Source organism: Geotrypetes seraphini, chromosome 4 (genome assembly GCF_902459505.1).
Source record: "Geotrypetes seraphini chromosome 4, aGeoSer1.1, whole genome shotgun sequence".
Classification (NCBI taxonomy): domain Eukaryota; kingdom Metazoa; phylum Chordata; class Amphibia; order Gymnophiona; family Dermophiidae; genus Geotrypetes; species Geotrypetes seraphini.
This window is the reverse complement of record NC_047087.1, coordinates 9751300-9776137: the sequence shown is the minus strand read 5'-3', so window position 1 is coordinate 9776137 and position 24838 is coordinate 9751300. Positions and strand designations below refer to the sequence as shown.

At 43.5% G+C, this 24838-nt stretch overlaps 1 protein-coding gene across 3 annotated transcripts in view; it reads right to left on the bottom strand.

Annotated features, from left to right (window-relative positions):
• Positions 1–24838, bottom strand: part of PIEZO1 (piezo type mechanosensitive ion channel component 1) — a 400254-nt gene that overhangs the window by 167733 nt on the left and 207683 nt on the right. For all 3 annotated transcript variants that reach the window (XM_033942562.1, XM_033942564.1, XM_033942563.1), the window contains exons 17-19: positions 13276–13373; positions 4812–4972; positions 3104–3280 (exon numbers count right to left, since the gene is read on the bottom strand). In XM_033942562.1, the coding sequence (XP_033798453.1) occupies positions 3104–3280; positions 4812–4972; positions 13276–13373 (436 nt within the window). The remainder of the gene's footprint in view (positions 1–3103; positions 3281–4811; positions 4973–13275; positions 13374–24838) is intronic.

Below are 24838 nucleotides of genomic sequence, written 5' to 3'. Positions count from 1 at the left end.
AGGGTTATGAGTTAACAGCAACCTCAAAAAAGTGGATTTTTAGACTGGATTTGAATAATGCCAGGGATGGGGCTTGAGGTACCGACTCAGGCAGCCTGTGCAGCAAGAGAGAAGGGACGTAGTCTGGAGTTAGCAATGGAGGAGAAGGGCACAGATAAGAAAGGCTTCCCCATAGAGCAGAGTTCCCGGGGAGGAGTATAGAGGGGGGAGGGTTTCTATTGGAGGGTTTATGATCTTACAATTAATAATGGGCTTAGAGAGAGGGTGGGGGGAGGGATGCTTTTATGTTTATAAAGTATATTGATAAGATGTTCAAGTGGTCTATTTAATATTGTTAATATGAATTTTGTACACTTGATGATTGGTTAAAAATGAATAAAGAATTTTTTTAAAAAAAAGAAGAGCGGAGACGGATAGGGAGCCAATGAAGCAACTTGAGGAGGGAGGTGACATGAGCCTAGCAGAATATAAGGCGTGCAGCAACATTTTGAACAGACTGAAGAGGAGAAATGTGGTTAAACGGGAGACCAGTGAGAAGCAGGTTGCAGTAGTCTAGGTGAGAGGTGATGAGAATGTGGACAAGGGTTTTGGTAGTGTGCTCAGAGAGGAAGGGTTGGATTTTTGCAATATTATAGAGGAAAGAGCAGGTTTTGGTGGTCTGGTGGATTTGTAGAGAGAAGGAGAGAGAGACAGGAAGGATGACAAGTGTTATCTACTGAGATAGAAAGCCAGAGGAAAGGAGAGATAGGTTTGGACAAAGGATAAGTAGCTCAGTCTTGGCCATGTTAAGTTTTAAGTGGTGGCAAGACATCTTTATTTATTTATTTATTTAAAATTTTATATCCTGCTACATCCACAGCTATGAGCAGGTCCCACTAAAATATACATAGTTAGATTATGACAAAACAAACGAACATAAAATCTCCTAAAAAAATGTACACTTTACTACTACACTCGATAAACATTTTGTAAGAACACAGCAAACCAGAAGTCTGCCTGCAATAAGTGAAACAATTTACTCATATTCACTTCTAAATTGCTTAATCTCAATCGGGAATGAAGTCCACAGAGCTGTACCCTAGACTCTCGAATTCTTACTCGTCTCACCAAGCTCAAGGATGGAATTTCAAGGTTCAACTGATTTTCAGACCGCAATGCTCTCTTTGGTTGGTAATTGGAGAATAGTGAACTAAAAACTACAGGGCAGTTGTTTCTCAAAACCTTAAAGATCAAACTCAAGACCTTAAACTCGACATGTCGCGTGACAGGTAGCCAATGCAAGCGACATCCAGGCAGCAATGTCGGACAAGCTGGCTGAGACCCGGGCTTGGATTCCTGCAGAGGTTGCTGGTGTAGAGAGGTTAATTTGTGAGTGGTCAGTATAGAGGTGATATGAAAATCATAGGAGAAGATCAGAGCACTAAGGCAATGAGTATAGATGGAGAAAAGAAGAGGTCCCAAGACAGATCCCTGAGGAACACCAACTGATAGCGGGATAACAGTGGAGGAGGATCCACCGCTGCATACTCTAAAGGTGCAATGGGAGAGATAAGAAGAGAACTAAGAAAGAATAGGGCCCTGAAATCCAAGTGAAGACTACATATCAAGGTCAAAAGCAGCGAATAGATCAAGATAGGTGAAGACAGAATAGAGATCTTTGGATTTGGCCAAGAGTAGGTCATTGGAGACTTTAGAAAGAGCAGTTTCCATGGAAGAGGGTGAAAGCTCTACTGAAGCAGGCCAAGAATACCTAGGGATGACAGATCGTCCAGGCAAGTAGCTTAGATAAGAGAGGGAGGAAGGAGGTCGGATGATAGTTTGAAGGGCAAGCAGGGTCCAGTGAGGGTTTTTTTGAGGAGAGGCATAACTATGGCATGTTTGAAGGCATCAGGAAGTGTTGCTGTATAAAGCAATTGAGGATATAACAGATAAAATAGCGCTTCAAGCTATAGGTTTGGGGAGGAAAGAAACTGAGCAGTTTCCTCTTCAGTGATTTCAGAGAAGGAAGAAAAGACATGGTCGGCAGGATGAACCGGGGGAGGGGGAGGTGACCAGATTGAGAACTTAGGGTTAATCCTATGGACCTTGTCTTGGAAGGGGGGAAAGCGAGAGGAAGGTTGGAGGTGAGGGCTTGGCTAAAAGACGGCAAGGACTGGATCCAAGAGAATTAGGCAAACGGGTGTAATAGTCTTATTTGGCAAGGGAGAAGGCTGACTGAAAAGAAGTCAGTAGGAATATGACGTGGAGACAGTTTGTGGAATTTGAGCCAAAGGCGTTCAGCAGAACGGGCACGGAAACATAAGATGTAGATTGTAGGGGTCAGCCAGGGTTGGGATTTGGTACACCTTACAGAGAGGCAAGGGGATTTGGCATTTTTAACTACGGATTAACTCCTAGTATTGAAATTAGGCAGCTCTTTTTGGTTTTCGCTTATAAACCTAAGATGATGGCATAAGTGCATATGTAGAAGGACCCAGAGCCCATCTCTTATAGATTTCTAGGCTATGCACTACACATTTTGAGGCCGACTGAATTTTGGTTTTGGTTTTGGTTGAAAATGCTTGTGCATTTTCGGCTGAAACCAAAACTGTTTCCCCTTCCCCTGAGATCACTCTCTGCCTCCACCTCCAACCCCCAGAAGAGGGCGGGTCCTCACAGACCTGTCAGCCATTCAAACCCAACCCTTCTGCCCTCCCCAAGCCCCCTTTAAAACAACCTACTGGCCAACAGAGTTCCCCAGTAGCTCTTGCTCCCACAAGATCCTCAGCCAAAATGGCTGCCAAGACTACTGCAGAAGGTCCTGTCAGCCATCTTGGGACTGGAAGAAACACAAGCAGGAGCGACTGAAGATCATGAATATTGGCTGTGGATTCAATTTTGGTTGGCCTCTACTTGTAACGTAGCCAACTTGTAAGGACCTGGAGCAGCTTACAAATGATTCTGAGGCAGCCTACTAAGTGACTTCTCCCATTTCCCAAGGCCATGTTCTAAAGGGCCCTCATCACTGCTTAATGTGTCTTCACATAATGCATGATAAAGTTTTGGCATCTAAGAGCGGCGAAACCCCTAATGACCCTACATGGCTTCTTTCTTGGTCCCTTACCTGGGTGCAGTTGGTGGAGTACTCCTCAGGGTTGACGATGTTCAGCTGATACAGCATCTTGCAGACAATGATGATAGAGACCCAGATGGTGGAGAGGCAGGAGGCCATGTGCCGGAAACGAGAGAAGGGTGTGGCCAAAGCCCAGAGCACCACAAGTAGGAAGTTCATGACAGATACCTGAAGGATGAAAGAGGAGTTGCATCACTTTCCCTTTTCCACCCCATCCCTAGCTCCTGTTATCAAGATTTTGCCACCAAAAATGCAAGGTATGGCAATCGTACCAAGCAACACAGCAGATATCAGAGACACTCACCCAGCCATCATTTTCCATTAAATACGAGTCTTATGGGACAGCTGGCAGCAATTAGTCCCTGATTCTTTATATGGCGCTGATATCGGTTGTTGCTTAAAAAGCGGCTGCCAATCGTGTATCAATCACACAATGGCACCGTGCAACAAAATCATGCCTCCGGGAAAGACAGGCCAGGGTTTTCAAGGCCTACGTTCCTGGTGCCTATCTTTGCCGTGAATCGCGCCTAAGTGGGAGTTTTACAGCACTTAAGGTCACTTCTGGAGGCGTGATTCTGGCGCCTTTTTATTTAGGCGCTAATAGGGTCTTAATTGCCATTGCAACTGATGTTTCCCAATTAAATTAGGCGCTGTTTACAGAATTTCCCTCTTATTGTTTGCTGGCATTAAACCTGGAAATTCAATGCAAGGCAAAGCATTCTGGAGCTAATTAAGCAGGATAATCATGGCATAAAGCCAGGCCTTACTTTCAGGTGGTCCTATTTTATCCAGTTAACCTGGCTGTTTAGTGCTGAATATCAGCATTTAACCAGCTAAGTGCCGACTCCGCCCTTGGACCAGTGGAGTAGTGAGAATAGGAGGTGCCTGGAACAGAAGCAACCCCGCCCACTTCTCCAGCCCCTTCCCATCTCCTTCTGCCCATGCCGCCCTCGGCTCTCATAACAACATAAGAATAGCTTACTGGGTCAGACCAACGGTCCATCAAGCCCAGAAGCCCATTCTCACGGTGGCCAATCCAGGTACCTGGCCAAAACTCAAGGAGTAGCAACATTATTATTATTATTATTAGGATTTTTTTTTTATATACCGCCTATCAAGGTTATCTAAGCGGTTTTTACAATCAGGTACTCAAGCATTCCAGATCTTAAAGATTAGCAAGATTCTGGAACCCCCAAAGAGTCGCAACATTCCATGCAGAATCCCCAAAGAGTAGCAAGATTCCAGAATCCCCAGAGTAGCAAAATTCCATGCTAGTAGCAATATTCCCTCTGATGTCAGTCTTCAGAGGGAGAGCCAAGGCCGGTGCAAGCAGAAGGTTGGCGATGCTGCTCATACTGGTGGGGGAAAGGGAATGGCACACTTATGGTGGGGGAGGGGCAGGGAAGGACTGGGGGGCAGAGAAGATGCCCGGGGCAGTCCACCCTCCCCTTACTATGCCACTGCCTGGGACACCACCATAACAACCAGTTCTCATTTTAGCACTAACTCGTTCAGTACTGCTAAAAATTAGTGGCTAGCCCCAAACAAGCCATTTAACCAGCCAGAAGCCATTAATAAATCGCTTTGAAAATCGTCCATTATATCCCTGAAGAATTTCCGCATGCTTCTGCGTTGCTCTTGACACGACCTTTGTAATGCAGATGCTCTTATGATGAGTCCTGCTCATTTCCCCCCTTACCTCCTGCAGGGCCACCCAGACGGTGTAGAGAGCTACCAGCTTCAAGATGTGCAGTTCCAGTAACCTCCAGAGGAAAACCTGGAGCCGGTGCAGGGTATCTGAGAACTTCCTTAACAGAACCGTCAGGCGCTCTGCAACGAGGCCCCACTTACTGGGGGTGGCTGAAAGACAAGAGAGATGATAGCAAGAAAAGCACAGTTACTTACCGTAACAGGTGTTATCCAGGGACAGCAGGCAGATATTCTTGACTGATGGGTGACGGCACCGACGGAGCCCCGGTACGGACAATTTTAGAGTGATTACACTCTAAGAACTTGGAAAATTCTAGCAGGCCGCACCGCGCACGCGCGAGTGCTTTCCCGCCCGATGGAGGCGCACGGTCCCCAGTTAGGATAAGCCAGCTAAGAAGCCAACCCGGGGAGGTGGGTGGGACGCAAGAATATCTGCCTGCTGTCCCTGGATAACACCTGTTACGGTAAGTAACTGTGCTTTATCCCAGGACAAGCAGGCAGCATATTCTTGACTGATGGGTGACCTCCAAGCTAACAAAAAGAGGGATGGAGGGAAGGATGGCCATTAGGAAAACAAATTTTGCAAAACAGATTGGCCGAAGTGTCCATCCCGTCTGGAGAAAGCATCCAGACAATAATGAGATGTAAAAGTATGAACTGAGGACCAAGTAGCAGCCTTGCAGATTTCCTCAATAGGAGTTGAACGGAGGAAAGCTACAGATGCTGCCATAGCTCGAACTCTATGGGCCGTGACAGAACCTTCCAGTGTCAGTCCGGACTGAGCATAACAGAATGAAATGCACGCTGCGAGCCAATTTGACAGCGTACGTTTAGAAACAGGACGTCCCAATTTATTCGGATCAAAGGACAGAAAGAGTTAAGGGAATGATCTGTGGGGCTTAGTACGGTCTAAGTAGTAAGCTAAAACCCGCTTACAGTCCAAAGTATGCAGAGCCTGTTCTCCAGAGTGAGAGTGAGGTTTCGGAAAGAAGACAGGCAGAACAATAGATTGGTTGAGATGGAATTCAGAGACAACCTTAGGGAGAAACTTTGGATGTGTACGCAGAACCACCTTGTCATGGTGAAAAACTGTAAAAGGTGGATCAGCAACTAGTGCATGGATCTCACTGACCCTCCTGGCAGAGGTAAGAGCAATAAGGAAAAGTACCTTCCAAGTGAGAAACTTGAAAGAAGCGGTAGCCAAAGGTTCAAATGGAGGCTTCATTAAGGCGGAAAGAACCACACTGAGATCCCAGATTACAGGAGGGGCTTTGAGAGGTGGTTTCACATTGAAAAGACCCCGCATGAATCTGGACACCAAAGGATGAGCCGAGAGAAGTTTTCCATGAACTGGCTCATGAAAAGCAGCAATAGCACTGAGGTGGACTCTGATGGAAGTAGACTTGAGGCCAAAGTCAGACAAAGAAAGAAGATAATCCAACAAGGTCTCCACTGCAAGGGAAGTGGGATCATGATGATGAAGAAGACACCAGGAAGAAAACCGTGTCCACTTATGATGGTAACATTGCAGAGTGGCCGGTTTCCTGGAGGCATCCAGAATTGAACGAACAGGCTAAGACAAAAACGTATCATGAGAAGTCAGCCCGAGAGATACCAAGCCGTCAGGTGCAGAGACTGGAGGTTGGGATGCAGAAGGGTCTCCTGTTGCTGCGTGAGCAGAGAAGGAAACAGTGGAAGAAGAAAAGGTTCCCTGGAACTGAGTTGAAGTAGAAGGGAGAACCAATGTTGCCTGGGCCACCGTGGAGCAATCAGAATCATGGTGGCTCGTTCCCTCTTGATCTTGAACAAGGTTCTCAACATGAGAGGCAGAGGAGGGAAAGCATACAGGAACAGATTGGACCAATCGAGTAGAAATGCATCCGCTGCCAGATGGTGAGGAGAGTAGAGTCTGGAGCAGAATAGGGGCAGCTGGTGATTGTGAGGAGCTGCAAAGAGGTCTATCTGAGGAGTGCCCCACTGAGCGAAGATGGACTGTACAGTTAAAGGATCGAGTGTCCACTCGTGAGGCTGGAGAATTCTGCTGAGCTTGTCCGCTAAGGAATTCTGCTCTTCCTGAATGTAGATAGCTTTCAGGAATAGTTGGTGATCTGTGGCCCAAGCCCAAATCTTCTGGGCTTCCTGGCACAAGAGGCGAGAGCCTGTTCCACCCTGCTTGTTGATGTAGTACATCGCAACTTGATTGTGCACAGCAGGAGGACCTGAGGAAAGAGAAGATGTTGGAAGGCTTTGAGGGCATAAAACATCGCTCTGAGTTCCAGGAAATTGATGTGATGCTTCATTTCCTGGGCTGTCCAAAGTCCTTGAGTTTGGAATTCGTTCAAATGAGCTCCCCAGGCATAAGGGGAGGCGTCGGTGGTGATGACAAGTTGATGAGGAGGTAGATGGAACAGAAGACCCCTGGAGAGATTTGAGGATATCAACCACCATTGTAGAGACTGACGAAGAGATGATGTCACAGATATGTGTCGTGAGCAAGGATCCGTCGCTTGGGACCACTGGGTAGCAAGGGTCCATTGAGGAGTGCGCAGGTGAAGACGTGCGAAGACGTGTGACATGAACTGTGGAGGCCATGTGACCTAAGAGTATCATCATTTGCTTGGCAGAGATGGAACGTTGTGGAAGCATCTGCTGGCATAGAGATTGTAGAGTTTGAAGACGGTTGGACGGCAGGAACGCTCTCATGCGGACTGTGTCCAGCACCGCTCCAATGAATTGAAGTCTCTGAGTGGGGATGAGATGAGATTTGGGTAGATTGATCTCGAACCCCAGAAGTTGTAGAAACATGATGGTTTGGTTGGTGGTCAGGAGCACTGTCTGAGATGAACTGGCCTTGATCAACCAATCGTCCAGGTAAGGAAAGACTTGAAGGTGGTGAGAGCGTAGAAAGGCAGCCACCACAATCAGACATTTGGTGAATACTCTTGGAGAGGAGGCAAGACCGAAAGGCAGCACCTTGTATTGGTAATGACAATGATTGATCATGAAGCGGAGGTACTGTCTGGAAGCCAGATTGACCGGTATGTGAGTATATGCCTCTTTGAGATCGAGGGAGCATAGCCAGTCGCCTTGATTGAGAAGAGGGTAAAGAGTGGCCAGAGAAAGCATTTTGAATTTTTCTTTGACCAAGCATTTGTTGAGATCGCGAAGATCTAAAATGGGTCTGAGATCTCCCGTTTTTTTGGGGACTAGAAAGTAACGGGAGTAAAATCCCTGCCCCTTTTGATCTAGAGGAACTTCCTCTATGGCGTTCAGAAGGAGGAGGGATTGAACGTCCTGAAGAAGGAGGGAAGACTGAGGAGTGTTCAAAGCAGACTCTCTTGGCAGACTTTGGGCAGGAAGTGTCTGAAAGTTGAGAGAGTAGCCGTGGCGGATGATGTTGAGGACCCATTGATCCGAGGTGATGGTTTCCCAACGGCTGAGGAAAAAAGAAAGTCGGCCACCTATAGGTTGAGGTAGGTGGGCAGATGTTAGGAAGCTGGCTATGCCCTGGAGAACTAAGTCAAAAGGGCTGTGTGGATTTTTGCTGTGGAGGAGGTTTCACAGGTTGCTGCTGTGGTGGCCTAGGAGTCTGTCGTTGTTGCTGACGTTGACACCTAGGTTGTTGGGTAGCTGATGGCAAGGGACGAGCCACATAACGGCGTTGATAGGCCGACTGTTGTCTGAAAGGCCGCGCCGGTGGAGCCTTCTTTTTGGTTTTCAGCAGAGTATCCCATTTCGTTTCATGGGCGGACAGCTTTTGGGTGGTAGAATCCATGGATTCCCCAAAGAGTTCGTCCCCCAGGCATGGAGCATTAGCCAACCGATCTTGATGGTTGACATCAAGCTCCGACACCCTGAGCCAAGCAAGGCGACGCATAGCCACAGACATGGCCGTCGCTCTGGTGGTAAGTTCGAATGTGTCATAAATTGATCGAACCATAAACTTACGAAGCTGGAAGAGAGAAGACGAGCAGTGGTGAAAAGCTGGTCGTTTTCGTTCAGAAAGGTACTTTTCAAAAGAAGCCATGGTGGTAAGAAGATGCTTGAGATAGAAAGAAAAATGGAAAGCATAATTACCAGATCTGTTAGCTAGCATTGCATTCTGGTATAATCTTTTACCAAACTTGTCCATGGCTTTACCTTCCCTGCCAGGAGGGACAGAAGCGTATACACTAGCTCCTGTAGACTTTTTAAGCGTAGATTCCACAAGAAGAGATTCATGCGGAAGCTGCGGCTTATCAAATCCAGGGATAGGAATTACTTTATATAAAGAATCTAATTTACGAGGGGCTCCTGGGATGGTCAAAGGAGTCTCCAGATTCTTATAAAAGGTTTCCCTCAAGATATCATGGAGGGGAAGTTTGAGAAATTCCTTTGGAGGCTGGTCAAAATCCAGTGCATCAAGGAAGGCTTTGGATTTTTTAGACTCAGCCTCCAAAGGAATAGACAGAGATTCACACATATCTTTCAGGAAGGAAGTGAAAGATGTAGAATCCTGTTTGGAGGATGGATCAGGAGCAGCAGGATCATCCTCATCCGAGGAACACTCACCCTCAGAAAGAAAAGGCTCTTCGGAGTCACCCCACAGATCAGGGTCCCTAATATGGGAGCTATGGTCTCGAGACTCCGGAGTGGAGGGTTCCAGGTGTCGGGATTTGCGTGCCGACTTACCCGACCTCATAGACACGGTACCGGGAGATGTTACAGGCTGTACCGGTGCCGCAGTCTGAACAGCCTGGTGATGAGCTCTCGGTTCCGGTGCGAGGACTGGCATTGAGGCCGATGAAGCGGAGTGGACCGGTACCGACAAAGTGGACGCAGACAAAAGAGGCTGCTCCACTGCCGGTACCGGTGGCTCAGACCGGACTGGGACTGGAAGGCTCGGTGCCAAGAGAGCAGGAAGGAGCTGTTGCAACTGCTCATTGAACTGCACCTGCAGGACGGCTGCAATGCGCTTTTTCTTCTGCGGTACCTGTGGTGCCGCTCGACGCCCCGAGGATGAGGAGCCCGAGGTCGAGGGACTCACATCAATAGGGGCGGAGCGCTTCCGCAGGCGCCTCGTGGTCGGCAGGACTGGGCTCGCTGCTTTCGAGACCGGAGGACGCTCCAGCGGAGATGGCTTCTTAGCCAGCTTACCTGAGTGTTGCGACGACGGTGTCGCGCGGCGTCGACGAAGTGGGTGCCGACTGAGGTGGTGCCGATGCCGGTGTCGATGTCGCAGGGTCAGACATATCGGCACCGAAAAGCAAACGTTGTTGGATTTGTCGGTTTTTTAATGTACGTTTTTTCAAAGTGGCTGGGGGGGCATGAAAGGAAAAACGGCTTCTGCCAAATCGAAGGCCGAGGCCTCGATGGTGGCAAAACCGACGAAATAAAGAAAAAGAAAAAAAACTGTTGTTTTTTTTTTTTTTTTTGAAAGAAAATAATAAAAGAAAAAAAGGAAATATAATTTCCAAAAAGATTTCGCGAGCGGGAAGGCGACAGAAAAAAATCTTTTCAACAGCCGTTGAAAAGTGCAACTTCTTAGCTCCGCGGAAACTAAGAAAATGGGGACCGCACCTCCATCGGGCGGGAAGGCACTCGCGCGTGCGCGGTGCAGCCTGCTAGAACTTTCCAAGTTCTTAGAGTGCAATCACTCTAAAATTGTCCGTACCGGGGCTCCGTCGGTGCCGTCACCCATCAGTCAAGAATATGCTGCCTGCTTGTCCTGGGATAACGCCTCTTTCCCTGGGACGAGCTTAGAGGCACAGTGTACACAAGAGGTCCCTGACCGAGGAAGAGGTTCAAATGGAAGGATCCCTACTTAGGACAAAAAGAGCCACAACAAACCAAAGACACTTAAATCCCATCTACAAGCAGCAGAAACTCAAAGGAACTGATCTGGGGAGAGCATTTGGGTTTTAATGATAAACACAGATGAAACACCCCCAGAACCACAAAATTAAAATAGATATTTATTGGATAAAGTTCAAGAAACCCTCTCTTCCCCTAGTACTCTTTCACCCCTTCCCTGTCCTGTTTTTTGAATCCTCCTCTCTGTTTTTCTGCCTTTTTCTATACTGTCGATTCCTAACTATCACAAATGTACATGAGACTTTCAGTGTCCATCTGCTGGTAGAAGGTGGTATACCTACACATCTGGACTGGCCTGGAGGGACAATGAGGGAAAAAAGCCCTAAAATTATTGCCCCCTCAAGTCCCTGAGAAAAGAGAAATGCAAAGGAATCCCTCCTCCTTTTGGAAACAGGCCTTTGTTTGAGTTTCTTATCAGTGCCCCCAGCTCACAACAAAACAGGGCAAAGACCCAGTTACTTATGAAATAGCACGACCGAGTCTAACGGGGCTCCTGCAAACCTCCCAAGGAGACAGATGGAGTATAGTTTACAGTTTACCAACTTCCTGTGTTGCTTGGCTTTATACAAGATGTAACAGAAAAGGAAAAGAGCGCCAGTCTTTGAAAGGAATGCGTACTCTCTCAAGACCAAACATCCATAAAGAAACCCGGTTCAAAAAGAAACATCAAACTAACCTGTAAAAGCCAAATATAAAACCAGAGTATTAGGTATATGGGGGACAGCCCTAACTAACCCCAGGGGAGGCAGAACTAAAGCAGAATAAGATTTTAACACTTGAAATGTTTTAAAAATCCTTCGGCCCGTACGGCCAGTGGAAAAGCATTCCACAAGGCAGGGGCCACATTTTAAAAGATACTCCCTTTCTTGTAAAACCAAAGAGCACTAGATAGAGCCGGGACTGCTAGTTTAAATTCAGCTGCAGATCTTAGACCCCTGCTAGACACATACACTATAACTAATCCATCCAGGGAAGAAGGGATCTTGTTACAATATGCTTTACAGGTCAAAACCAAAAACTTAAATGAGACACGATAACATTACATACTTATATTACATTACATTAGTGACTTTTATTCTGCCATCACCTTGCGGTTCAAGGCCGATTACATAAGAGGTTATCTGGACATTTCCAGAAGAGTTACAAAGTTGAGTGGGTTACTTTGGGGGATTGAAATGCTTCCTGCGGAGTTAGTTTGTCTTGATGGATTTCTTGAATAGTAGGGTTTTGGTTTCTTTTCTGAAAGTTTTGTAGTCTGGTGTCGTGATCAGTCGATTGGATAGTTGGTGGTCAAGTTTCGCTGCCTGCATGGCCAGTAGGCCATCATACATTTTTGTGCGTTTGACGCCTATGATTGGGGTTCTTCTTTGCCTGGTTGCGATAGTTCAGATAAGGCTGGACTGTCTCCATTCATGGCTTTAAATAATAGACAGTAACCAACAGACTGGTAACCAATGATAATGCAAGGAAAACGGGGTAACAAAGAGCACTTTGCTCGCCACCCTCCCCAAAAAATGATGGTCTGCAACTCCTTCATGTTGCTCCAGTTAGTAATTATAACTCTCCTTTCCCTCCCTTAGGGGTAAAAATAAATCTACGGTATTCTTTCTCCTTCAAATTGACAGAGCTCTGGAATAACTTGCTGCTCTCGTTACGAAGCTTAGGCCCCTTCTTATCATTCAGGAAGGCTTTGAAGACAATTCTGTTCACCAAGCACTTTGGAAATTAACTACTTCTACCTCTCCTGCTTTAGCTCTCTTCTCGTCTAGTTTTTTTTCATTTTTCCTCTTCTTAATCTTAACCGAGTCGAGGTCCAATTGGCTAATGAGCCGGTTTAGAAAACTAAGTTTAGTTTAAAGACCAAACTGACCCATCTGGTCTGTCCAGTGAGCAGGGCAAGATTAACCATCCACTGGGCCTCCTGATCATAACAAATATATTTTAAAACTACCATTAACAGGTCCCCACACTGGTCCGACCACAGAGGAAAGCTGGCAAGGAGGAAGCTGCAGTTCTGCTGCTCACTGACCACCGACTCCTCCTGGCATATAGAGGGCAATACACAGGGAATGCGGAAAACAGACAGTGGTGGTTCACCCCCTCCGAGATGACCCCTCCTACATTTTTGGACCCTAGGCACATACCTAGTTTGCCTATGCATTAATCCTGCTCTGCTCTGTGCAGGTTACCAACCCCCATCCCCGGTATCTAATGTGGATTCATGCAGGATCCTGCGGGTCAGAAGGCATCGTCCTCCCTTCTTATTTAATCCAGGTTTCCCAGACCTTCCTGTACATCTCCCAGTCAGGAGACCCTGTCCACCACAAACTCCCCTTTCAGTCTACACCCATGATTCAGTGCTCTGTTGGATGCTGGACTCTTCCCAGCTTTCGTACCAAATCCAAGGTGCTTTGTGCTCTCTATAGAACGTCTGATCTAAAAGCTTCACGATATATACTGAAGAGCTTTCTGGCAATCAGAGAGCACTGGGCTAGAACAGGAATCAACTGGACCCCTCTCTCAACCAGCAGGTCAAACCCACTTACTGACATAATGGAGCTTACCCTTCCCCCACCCCCCAGCGACCAGAATGGGTTTACCTTTATCTGTAGAGGAGGCGTCTTCATTTCCTCCTTCCTCAGGGGAGGCATCAGTCTTCAGTTCTCCCAATATCTGGCCTCTCGTCATATGATCGTCTCTGGTGGAAAGTGATAAAAAGAACACGTGAACTCAAGATCGCCCTTTGGGCTTAAGGGGCTTCTCTTTGAACTCTGGGGGACATGGAGGGAGGCTGCCCTTAGCCATCATTGTACTAGAGCAGTGGTTCCCAACCCTGTCCTCGAGGACCACCAGCCAGTTGGGTTTTGGGGATAACCCTAATGAATATGCATGAGAGAGATTTGCATATAATGAGGTGACAGGCATGCAAATCTGTTTCATGGATATTCATTGGGGCTATCCTGAAAACCTGACTGGCTGGTGGTGCTCCAGGATAGAGTTGGGAACCACCGTACTAAAGATTCCTCCAATAGCCATTTCAGAAGCCAAAACCCTGCAAAAATACCGATATACAATTCTCTGATGAATAGTTTTTTCTCTTTGTTTTATTGATTTTGCCCATAAATACAGCAGAAATGGGAACAGTAGTACAAACTGTGATTCTTCGGTACATTCCCAAATCCAGGACCCTAGTTCCCCCCCACCCGCTCTTCATTATCCCAAACTCAACATCCCCATCCCTAAGCAGCTGCTGTATAATAAAGAGTTATAAACAGGAACCAGTGAAATTAGGCCCCCTAGAACTTAGGCATGCAAATTGATTCTTCATGCATTTATTCAGGTTTTTATTAAAATTTGATATGCCAAATATTTCAAATTTTAAAATGGGGGAAAAACACCATGGTAGATTATTACAAAATAATATATACATACAAAATTCAATACAGGTACAGAAGGGGAGATGAACTACAGTAATTAAAGGAAAAAAGAAAACATGTATGGGTAACACATCGGGGGGGGGGGGGGGGGGAGGGAGCAAAAAGGAAGGAAGATACAAATTAAGTCCTGCAAATGAGGACTATATAGAGATTGGATGTTAAAATATAAAATCTTTAAACACAGATTCTTTTAACAGGCTGTTAAGGAAATTAAGATGAAATGTTTTGATATTTCACCATTTTCACTTGTAGCCCAGTCATTACACTTCTCCCTCCAAATTCGTGGTTTCAGGACTCGCGGTTTCAGTTATTTGCAGTTTTTAGCTCGCTGGCTCCTCTCCCCCCCAAATTACGTCAGCTTGCATAGAGAAATCGCTGATTCCAAGCATTTACGGAGAAAATCACCAATTCCCGGCACTTTCTTCACCGTGTTTTACCTCTCCTTCAGGAACAGGCCTGGTCTCCCACCGTCTTATTCGCGGGTTTCACCATATTCACAATGGTTTTTTTATAGAAAACCGCGAATAACATATGAAAAAGTTATTTGCGAGTCTGTTAATCCCCTATCACCGCAAATACGGAGGGAGAAGCATAATTCTTTCGCAATTTGATTATTGTAACATAGTTTATCTTGGGTGTACTACAAAACTCCTAAAGAGAATTGTAAAGTGTTCAAAATACTGCGGTTAGAGTTATATTCTCGATTCCTAAATATGAAAGGATTACACCTTACTTTGTTCAATTACATTGGTTACCAATTTCTGCTAGGATAACTTTTAAGCTCTGTGTATTGGTTTGTAATATTTTACATGGCCTAGCTCCTCATTTGCTGGATTTAGTTTCCTTAATGAATAGGTAGACAGGGTCATACACAACGTTTACAATTTCCATCGCCTACCGTATTTTTTGCTCCATAAGACGTACTTTTTCCACCCCCAAAAAGGGGGTGGAAAAGTGGGTGTATCTTATGAAGCGAATATAACAATTTATCACCCCCACCCCCTGTCATGGTCCAGGAGTTGCCGGGCCAGAGTGGAGGAGTGGAGCACTGGTGGCCAGAAGTGGAGCGGCTCATTTTCTTCCTAAGCAAGGTGACTTTTTGTGCAACGTTTGCAAGTGCCGGCAGAGTCAATTTTTTTCTTTCTCCCGTACGCGGTGTGTGAGGAGAGCAGGGGCGCTCCGAAGCTGCTTCTCACATCCCTGCGCTGAAGTTCCCCTTTCTCTCTCCTCTGGCAAGGGCAGCAGAACTGGGTGCATGCAATGCCGTGACCGGGGGCTCATCACGGGTCGAACTGAGGTGGAGGAAGAAATCTCTTTTCTTACATGTCCCATGGCGACAAGAGAGCATCCGCTAAAACTTAAGGGGGGAAGATTTCATAGTGACACCAGGAAATACTTCTTCACCGAACGAATGATTAATCGATGGAATAAACTTCCACGCCAGGTGGTCGAGGCCAGTAGTGTACCTGACTTCAAAAGTCGATGTGACAAACTGGTGGGAGTGCTACAAAGTTATGCATGAAAGAGGGGCACCAGGGAGAAAGGGTTCTTCTGCCGTCATACTCTATGTTTCTGTTTCTCCCCTCCCCCACTGCCCCAGTCCGTGGGCAGGGTTGCAGCTCTGATGTCCAACATGGATAAAGGGCATTCTGTTTCCTTTAGTCCTTCATGCCTACCCTGCTCGTCTTTCGTCTTCAGGAAGGGGTGCCAGGGTCTTTGTTTGTTGTCGCTCTGCTTAACTTTGATTACCTGGAGGAGAAGTTTTCTAGTGGTGCATGAGTCAAACGACATGACGGGCGATGCACGTGAACCAAAAGAATGAGGTGACTAGAAATTAAAACAGCTGCAAGCTCCATAAAAGAGCCAAAAAAGAGGGAAGCCAAGCCCTCCTCCCCTAAACTTTGCTTTTGTGATGGCTTAAGTGAGCTATATCAAGGGGTGAGTTTGACTGTTTCATTTATTTATTTAATTTTTATATAAATTAAAGCCACTGTGGCATCTTTTAATGCGTCAGAGGATGAGATAGGTTTTCTAAGATAACTGAAAAGTTCAAAGAGAATTGAAACAGACACATAGAATTTTTTTTTTAAGTCCATCCGTGATCCATCTGGAGCCCAAGTTGGAGTGATTGCAGACAAAGGAGTCAACTTTTCTACAGGGCAGGGAGGTGGGCCAGGGTGCAGCGCCTGGCAAGGAGTATGGAGTTGGGTGCAGAGCCTGGCAGGGAGAATTTGGTTCAGAATGGGTTTTTTTCTTGTTTTCCTCCTCTAAATCTAGGGTGCGTCTTATGGTCAGGTGCGTCTTATGGTACAAAAATCAATTAAGCTACGGTAAATCAATTAAGCTATTCAGCTTTGTGCTTCTTTTAGTTATCAAGCTCCGACTATTTGGAATAAACTTCTTCTCACTGTAAGATCAAAACTAATTATTTAGTTTTTAGAAAGCTTTTAAAAACAGTTTTATTCAATACATTTTTCAGTTGATTGTTTTTAGGATTTTTTCAATATTGCCTGTTTAACTGGGTTTGTTTCTTTTAATGGGGGAGATTGGCATGGTAAACATGGAAATATGATGGCAGCTAAAGGCTAAATGGCCCATCTAGTCTGCCCATCCACAGTATCTCTTTTTCTCTCTGAGCGATCCCACGTGCCTATCCCAAGCTTTCTTTAATTCAGACACAGTCTCTGTCTCCACCACCTCTTCTAGGAGACTGTTCCATGCATCTACCACCCTTTCCGTAAAAAAGTATTTCCTTAGATTACTCCGGATCCTCTCACCTCTCAAACTTCATCCTATGCCCTCTCATTGCAAAGTTTCCTTTCAAATGAAAGAGACTCGACTCATGCGCATTTACATTACGTAGGTATTTAAACGTCTCTATCATATCTCCCCTCTTCCGCCTTTTCTCCAAAGTATACAGATTGAGATCTTTAAGTCTGTCCCCATACGCCTTATCACGAAGACCACACACCATTTTAGTAGCCTTCCTCTGGACTGACTCCATCCTTTTTATATCTTTTTGAAGGTACGGCCTCCAGAATTGTATACAATATTCTAAATGAGGTCTTTTTCAAGAATAGATTATATCTTTATTTCAAATAATTTGGCACATCAAGTGACACAAGCTGCCATTGATCCAATCATTTTATCTGATCATGGTGGGGTGTGGATAGAAATTAAGATCGCAGATCAAAATACTAATAGACCAATTTGGAAGTTTGATAATACATTGCTTGCTGATCCAATATTTTGTGAGAATCTTCAAACAAAAATGAAGGATTATTTTCAATTGAATGATAAAGATGAGATCTCTAGGGAAATATTATGGGATGCTTTTAAGGCATCAATGAGAGGACAAATAATTTCTTATTCGGCTTATCTTAAAAAACAGATTAAAAAACAATTTTTAAATTTAGAAAAAGAGATTAAAATTTTAGAATTAAAACTTATAGAAAAATGGGAATATTCTATTCAACAAGAATTGTTAAAACTTAAGGGTAAATATAATGAGATTTCATCTAAGTTGATTAGGAAAGATATATTTTCTCAACAAGCTTTGTATTATGGTAACTCAAATAAGGCGGGAAGAATATTGGCAAATTATCTTAAAGCGAAAAAAAGGAAATCAAAATTAATTGCCATTAAAGATGAAAATGGTGAAACATTTACACAAATTGAGCCTATTTTAAAACAGTTCCTAAAGTTTTATAGATCTCTTTATTCTTCCGAGACTTATTTAGATAAAGAAAAAGATGGTTTAGAATTTTTGAAAATGTTAGAGGGTCTAAAAATTCCTGAACGAAGTTTGGAAGAGCCAATATCACTAAAAGAATTAGGAACAGCTTTGAAGTCCTTTAGAGTTGGATCCGCTCCAGGTGGTGATGGATATACGGTGGAGTTCTATAAAACATTTCAAAATTTTCTATTGCCCTATTTATTAAATCTTTATCAATACCAACTTACTAAAGGTTCTATTAATGGCACTATAGCAGAATCTTTAACTATTGTTTTGCCAAAGCCAAATAAAGATCCCACTTTGGTTTCAAACTATAGGCCAATATCTTTAATAAATGTAGATGGTAAATTACTAGCAAAAATATTAGCGTTAAGATTGGCTAAAGCTCTCCCTCATATTATAGGTATGCATCAAACAGGATTCGTTGCTCAAAGACATTCATCTCATAATACCAGATTAGCATTCCACATGTTATATTTAACAAAGAAAATGAATGAGCCTACTTTTGCTGTTTCTCTAGATGCAGAAAAGGCTTTTGATAGAGTAGAATGGACCTTTATGTATCAGGCATTGGAATGGTTTGGTATAGGTCCTGGATTCAGACAAATAATACAAACATTGTATAGCTCACCTTCTGCTAGATTATATATTAATAATACTTTTTCAGAAAAATTTAATTTACAAATGGGAGTTAGACAAGGATGTCCCTTATCTCCTTTGCTGTTTGATATTGTTTTAGAACCCTTAATATTAGCTATCCAGCAAGTAAAGGAAATACAAGGTATACCACACTCAGATAGAGAATATAAGGTATCTGCTTATGCAGATGATTTACTATTGTATTTGAGGAATCCAGAATCTACCATTCCATATTTACTTGAGTTGATTGAGAAATTTGGAAAGTTTTCAGGATATAAGATAAATTGGAACAAATCAGAAGTTCTTCCATTAAATGTACATTGTACAAAAGGTTTATTTGATACATTCTCTTTTGTTTGGAAAGAGGAGGCTATTAAATATCTAGGAATTTGGATTACAAAAACAGTGGATGAAACAATAAAAAGTAATGAAAAATGCATATTACAAAAGGTGACAGAAATGTGTGAGCAATGGAATCCTTTGCATTTATCTTGGTGGGGAAGAGTACAAACTGTTAAAATGATGATTTTGCCTGTAGTTTGTTACCAAATGGGGATGATACCAGTTTTCTTTCAAGAATCTTTTTATAAAAAACTAAGTAGGATTTTGACAAAATTTATTTGGCTTGGTAAAAACCCCAGAATTGCTTTAGTGTCGTTGCAAAGGCCAATTGTGGAGGGCGGGGTAAATTTTCCCAATTTTTATAGGTACCATCAAGCCTATATTTTACATCAAGGTATGTATTGGATCCTCCCAGAGCCCACTGATAATATTCCAGACTGGTTCTGGTTAGAATGGAGACTTATGTTTCCCTTGCGTCTTAGTCATGTAGTTAGTATCAAAATGCCAAGGTTATATAAAGAGCAAAGAATATTTATAGATACCTGGAAAACTCTAAGATATGTAAGTAATCTAACTCCTATTCCAATAAATAAATCAACAACTCAAACGATTTGGTTAAAACCCCAAGATCAAAATTGGCGGTTTTAAAATCATCTGGAAACATTGGATGATAGCAGGTATTCGTATTTTGGATGATGTAATAAAAAAATGGTAAATTGCTGGAGTTTTCGCAATTGCAACATAAATTTGATCTTAATAAGTCACAATATTTTAGATGGTTGCAGTTGAAGCAGTCCATTCAGGTAGGGTTCCCTGAATGGAAAACTCTTACTAATTATCATAGTTTGGAATTCTTATGTTTCCAGATGGATTCAACAGATCATAAAGCCGCACAGTGGTATAAATTAATATCTGGATTTATAAATAAAAAACCGAAAAATGGTCTTAGAGACATTTGGAGCATTGAGATAAAGCACCAAATTACTGCATCTCAATGGCCACGACTTTGGTCTTGGAGGTTAAAATGTACAGTGTCAGCATCTATGAGACAAACTTGGTTTTTTCTTCTACATAGAGCTTTTTGGACCCCTGTTCATTTACAAAAGATAGATAGTTCTAAGTCTAATAGATGCTGGCACTGTCATGTTGAAGTCGGGACATTAGACCACCTTTTATTCTATTGTCCATTCATCTTATCATTCTGGAAAGCAATTTGGCCTCAAATCAATAGGATGTTGGAAAATCCGGTAGCCTTGACATACGATACTATTTTATTCGGAACAACTATGAGAGCAAGAAGTCAAATTTCGGCAAGCAACAACAAACTTTTGTTTATTTTAACTGGAATAGCAATACAGCAAATAACATATAATTGGAAAAAACATGACATGTTAAACTACAATTTCTGGTGGAATTCTGTATGTCATATATACAAAATGGAACTCACCATTGCAACACAAAAAGGATATGTGAGTAAATTTCAAAAAGTCTGGGGACCGTTAACAGATTTTTGTAATGATTAATTTTCCCATGATAAGATTATTAAGTAGAGGGGATTGGGGTGGGATTTTATTTCTGATTATTATATACTGTACCAATATATAATGAATTCTCAATAAAGTTGAATTTATATATATTTGATTGGGAAGGAGGGAGGGGGGAGGGATTATTATATTCAATAAGAAATATATTTATTTGGATTTCTTATAAATTATTATAACTTTATATAATATTAATTTCTAAAGAAATGTTAAAATTGATGTTATTATGTGAGTTAATCAAGTGTGTATATTCAAGTTTCTAATAAGTTTATTTGAAACACTTGTTGTAACATAAGAAAATGAATAAAGATTTAAAAAAAAAATAATAAATGAGGTCTCACCAGAGTCTTATTTAGAGGCATCAATACCTCCTTTTTCCTACTGGCCATACCTCTCCCTATTCAACCTAGCATCCTTCTAGCTTTCGCCGTCACCTTTTCAACCTGTTTGGCCTCCTTAAGATCATCACATGCAATCACACCCAAGTCCCGCTCTTCCATCATGCACATAAGTTCTTCACCCGCCTAAACTGTACCGTTCCCTCGGGTTTTTGCAGCCCAAATGCATGACCTTGCATTTCTTAGCATTAAATTTTAGCTGTCAAATTTCAGACCATTCTTCAAGTTTTGCATCCCTCCTGCCTATTTTCTCACCCAGGGAGTGGGGTCAGCATAGTCTTGACCAGTCGCTTTTTGTGGATCGCTAAAACCCCTATTTTTTTTTTTTGTGTACAACCAAGCGATGTTAGTTTGAATGGGGCTTTGACTAATTTGCATAGCTGAATCGGATAATGGGTGATTGAGGGGAAAAACACGCGGTGAGTCATTTTGTGTATCAGGTCGGCAAATGCAATCATCACTAAAGCAGTCAAAAGTGGTTTAGCGATGATCGCTGACTTTAGTGCATTTGCGCCTGGCTCGCTGAAAATGCTACAAAATCAACTTGGAAGTGTCCGCTTAACGTCGTTTCTCGTGTTTGGGCACCCACTAGGCTGATAGCTTCTGCATACCCAGCTGCTTGTGGATTATATACCCAACATGTTCCCTGGATATCTGTAGTGTCTCCACAATTGTTCCAGCCAATATTCACCAATCTGCCAAAATCAAGTCATGGACATGGTCAACCATTTCAGGAGCTGACACTGTTTGAGGCCTCCCAGTCCTTGCTGCTTCTTCGGTCTCAATCTCCACCCTGAAAGTTTGCTCACCACTTTTTCACTGTGAAGTATGATGGGCATTTGTCACTCAATGTTTGCCTCATATATTCATGGATTTCCTTCTGTAGGAATAGGAGCTTCATGATGGCTCAGAATCCCACACTTTTCGTTGACGAGGTTCAATCAATGATCTGAAACAATGTCAAGACATAGAATTACAATTCTGTAAACTGGCTTTGCAAAATCAAGTAACTCTCTTTTCAGCTACAGTTAGTTGGGCTGAGAACTTTTCCGCACTCCCTCGTACAGATCTGGAGAATGTGTGTGAGGTAATAAACTCCACAAAGGGCTTAATCCTAGCTTTATAGAGATATATGAGGGATGGGCTCACCTCTCAGGGGACACAAAGAAGGATATGAGAAATGGAACCGGAAATTCAGTGTTCAAGCAAGTAATGGGAACAGATGGTGAGATATGTGGGAAGAACATCGACAGCAAACTAGAGGTTTCTCAGGCGTTCTGAAGTATGGTAACAAGAGGTTATTTCTCATGTTCCAATAAGCTGCTGTTTATGGACAGCTCCGACCTATAGGAGGCACTTTTCCTTCACCTCCACCTCCACATCTATTCCGGCATCAGTTAGTCATACCAGAGAAACATTGAGAGGTCAGATACTACGTGCACATCACTTAGGCATTAAGCACAGCTAAACTGAATCTGCAGTTTTTATGGAAATAGTAAATAACGGCAGATGAAGACCTGAACAGTCCATCCAGTCGACCCATTAAAAATACATGAGTCAATTAACTTGTCTCTTCTTTGATATTTCTGGGTCATAGACTAAAGTCCACCTGGTATTATCTTAGGTTCCAACTGCTGAAGTTGCCTTCTAATCAAGCCATTGTGACATCACTGCTGAGGTTGGCTCTTAGGCATTGGTGGAATGATGCATTATGACATCACAATCTCAGCTCTGGAATGTTGCTACTCTTTGGGTTTCTGCCAGGTAACATAGTAAATGACGGCAGATAAAGACCTGAACGGTCCATCCAGTCGGCCCATTACAAATACATGAGTCAATTAACTTGTCTCTTCGTTAATATTTCTGGGTCACAGACTAAAGTCCACCTGGTCTTGTCCTAGGTTCCAAATGCTGAAGTTGCCGTCCAAGCTCACTCCAGCCTATCCAACCATCCAGTTGTTTGCAGGATATCTACCATAAAGTCTGGCCAGTAACATCTTCATGTTCCAAGTTAGTGGAGATCCCACTGATGCCCTCCCCAGCCCATCTTACATCAAATCACCACAAATGGGACACAGACCATGCAAGGTTGTCCAGTACCGGTCCAAGTAAGGGGACAATTTTCTAACTGGGTATCTCCATATAGGCACCCTGAGTCCAAAGAGTTGCAGCCTTTTGCATAATGGAATGCGAGTGTCCAGGTTCCATTCTAGAATACTAGATTTTTTTCCTAAACTTTTTAGACACCCAAACTGATTTCATGCAATTAACCAGCATCCTCTCTCTCTCCACCCCCCCCAGCCTTCCTTGTATCAGGAAACCATTTCCCCACCCCCCATCCCCCCACACACACTGTTCTCTGCAGGCAGTGGCAATTTCACTTGGGACGAGCCTGGATCTCAGCCAGGGCAGGGCTGAAACTTTATCCCTGATGGGAGTGAAACATTTAAGAGAGGGGTGAGCAGATGGGGTCATTCTCCAGCACACAATGCCAACAATTTGTCAGTTATACTAGTAAACTGGAAATAAGGTCCCAAGCCACCCATCACTCACAGCTGTAGGGCTATTTTACCAGAACGAAGGAAGTTAAGCTCTAAGTGAGAATCTTCCAGGACCTGGAAGCTGCATCAATAACCTTAAGATCAGAAAACTGAGTAAACGTTAACAGAATCCAGGACGTTAAGATGATGAAATATTTTGACATCCACCTGACAGGGACCTGGGTTTCCTATTATAAGCCATAAAATTGTACTGCTCTGCCATTTCTGATCACTCTCCTCCCCACCAACCCTCTTATAAGAACATAAGAATTGCCACTGCTGGGTCCGACCAGTGGTCCATCGTGCCCAGCTCACGTGGCAGCCCCCAGGTCAAAGACCAGTGCTCTAAATGAGTCCAGCCTCACCTGTGTACGTTCCAGTTTAGCAGGAACTTGTCCAACTTTGTCTTATATCCCTGGAGGGTGTTTTCCCCTATGACAGACTCCGAAAGAGCGTTCCAGTTTTCTACCACTCTGTCATTGGAGTCTATTTATGTTTCATTTATAGATATAATACGGTGAATGTTTAAATTAATCCCTCTTGCTTCCAACTTACTTAGCCCATCATCCTTGTCACTTTCTGAAGCAGTTCTGAAAGTTCTTTCGTGACTATCTTTAGATGCGCTGTCATGTCTGCCTCAATGTCCTGAATCGATTCAAAATGTTTACTTTTCATGGTCATTTTGACTGTGGGGAAGAGCCAGAAGTCGCCTGGTGCCAAATCCGGTGAATAAGGTGGACGAGAACAAACCGTACTTTTTTTAGTGACAGAAACTGCTGTACCAGAAGCAAAGTGTGACTCGGTGTGTTGTCCTGATGGAGGATGAAACCGTTTGCTCATTTCTCAGGTCGCACTCATTCACCTCATGTTCCAATCTCTTGTTAAAATGTTTTGAACAGAACCATAAGAGATATGTTCAGGTCCTTGATCGAATCATTTTGCTTACTCTTTCAACATTCTTTTGGGTTTTTGATGGTGAAGGACATCCTGATCTCATCTTGAACCAATTCACAACCTTTATGAAATCGCTTGAACCACATGTCTTCATGGTCACTGAAGCTAGGGTTGCCAGATTCAAACGTTAATGCATTGTTTGTGATCCATGATTTACGACCCACCTTCTCTCAACCGCAGCTCACAACCGAACAAGTTGAAACTTGTCACACACTGTTACTAAGGTTCGATGCTCTGCCTGCCTTTCCATTGGATGGCGCTCGGAAGCAGCATTCTCTGTATTTTTTGATCAAACCTCATATATAGTTTAATAAAGAATAAAAAAATGAATGACAATTAATAACTATAGAGCCTATATGTAAGCTGCTTTGATTGAAACCACAGGAAGGTAGTCTATCTAATCCCTTCCCTCCCTCTCCCTAAAACTCCTCAGTGTTTGTCTCATGCTTTCTTTAATTCAGATACATTTTTTGTCTCCACTACCTCGAAACAGGGTCTCAGTGAACATCGCCTCATTTTTACGCTAGCCATTCCTCTTCCTATGCTTTTGACATCATGTATTCTACTTGTTTCTTC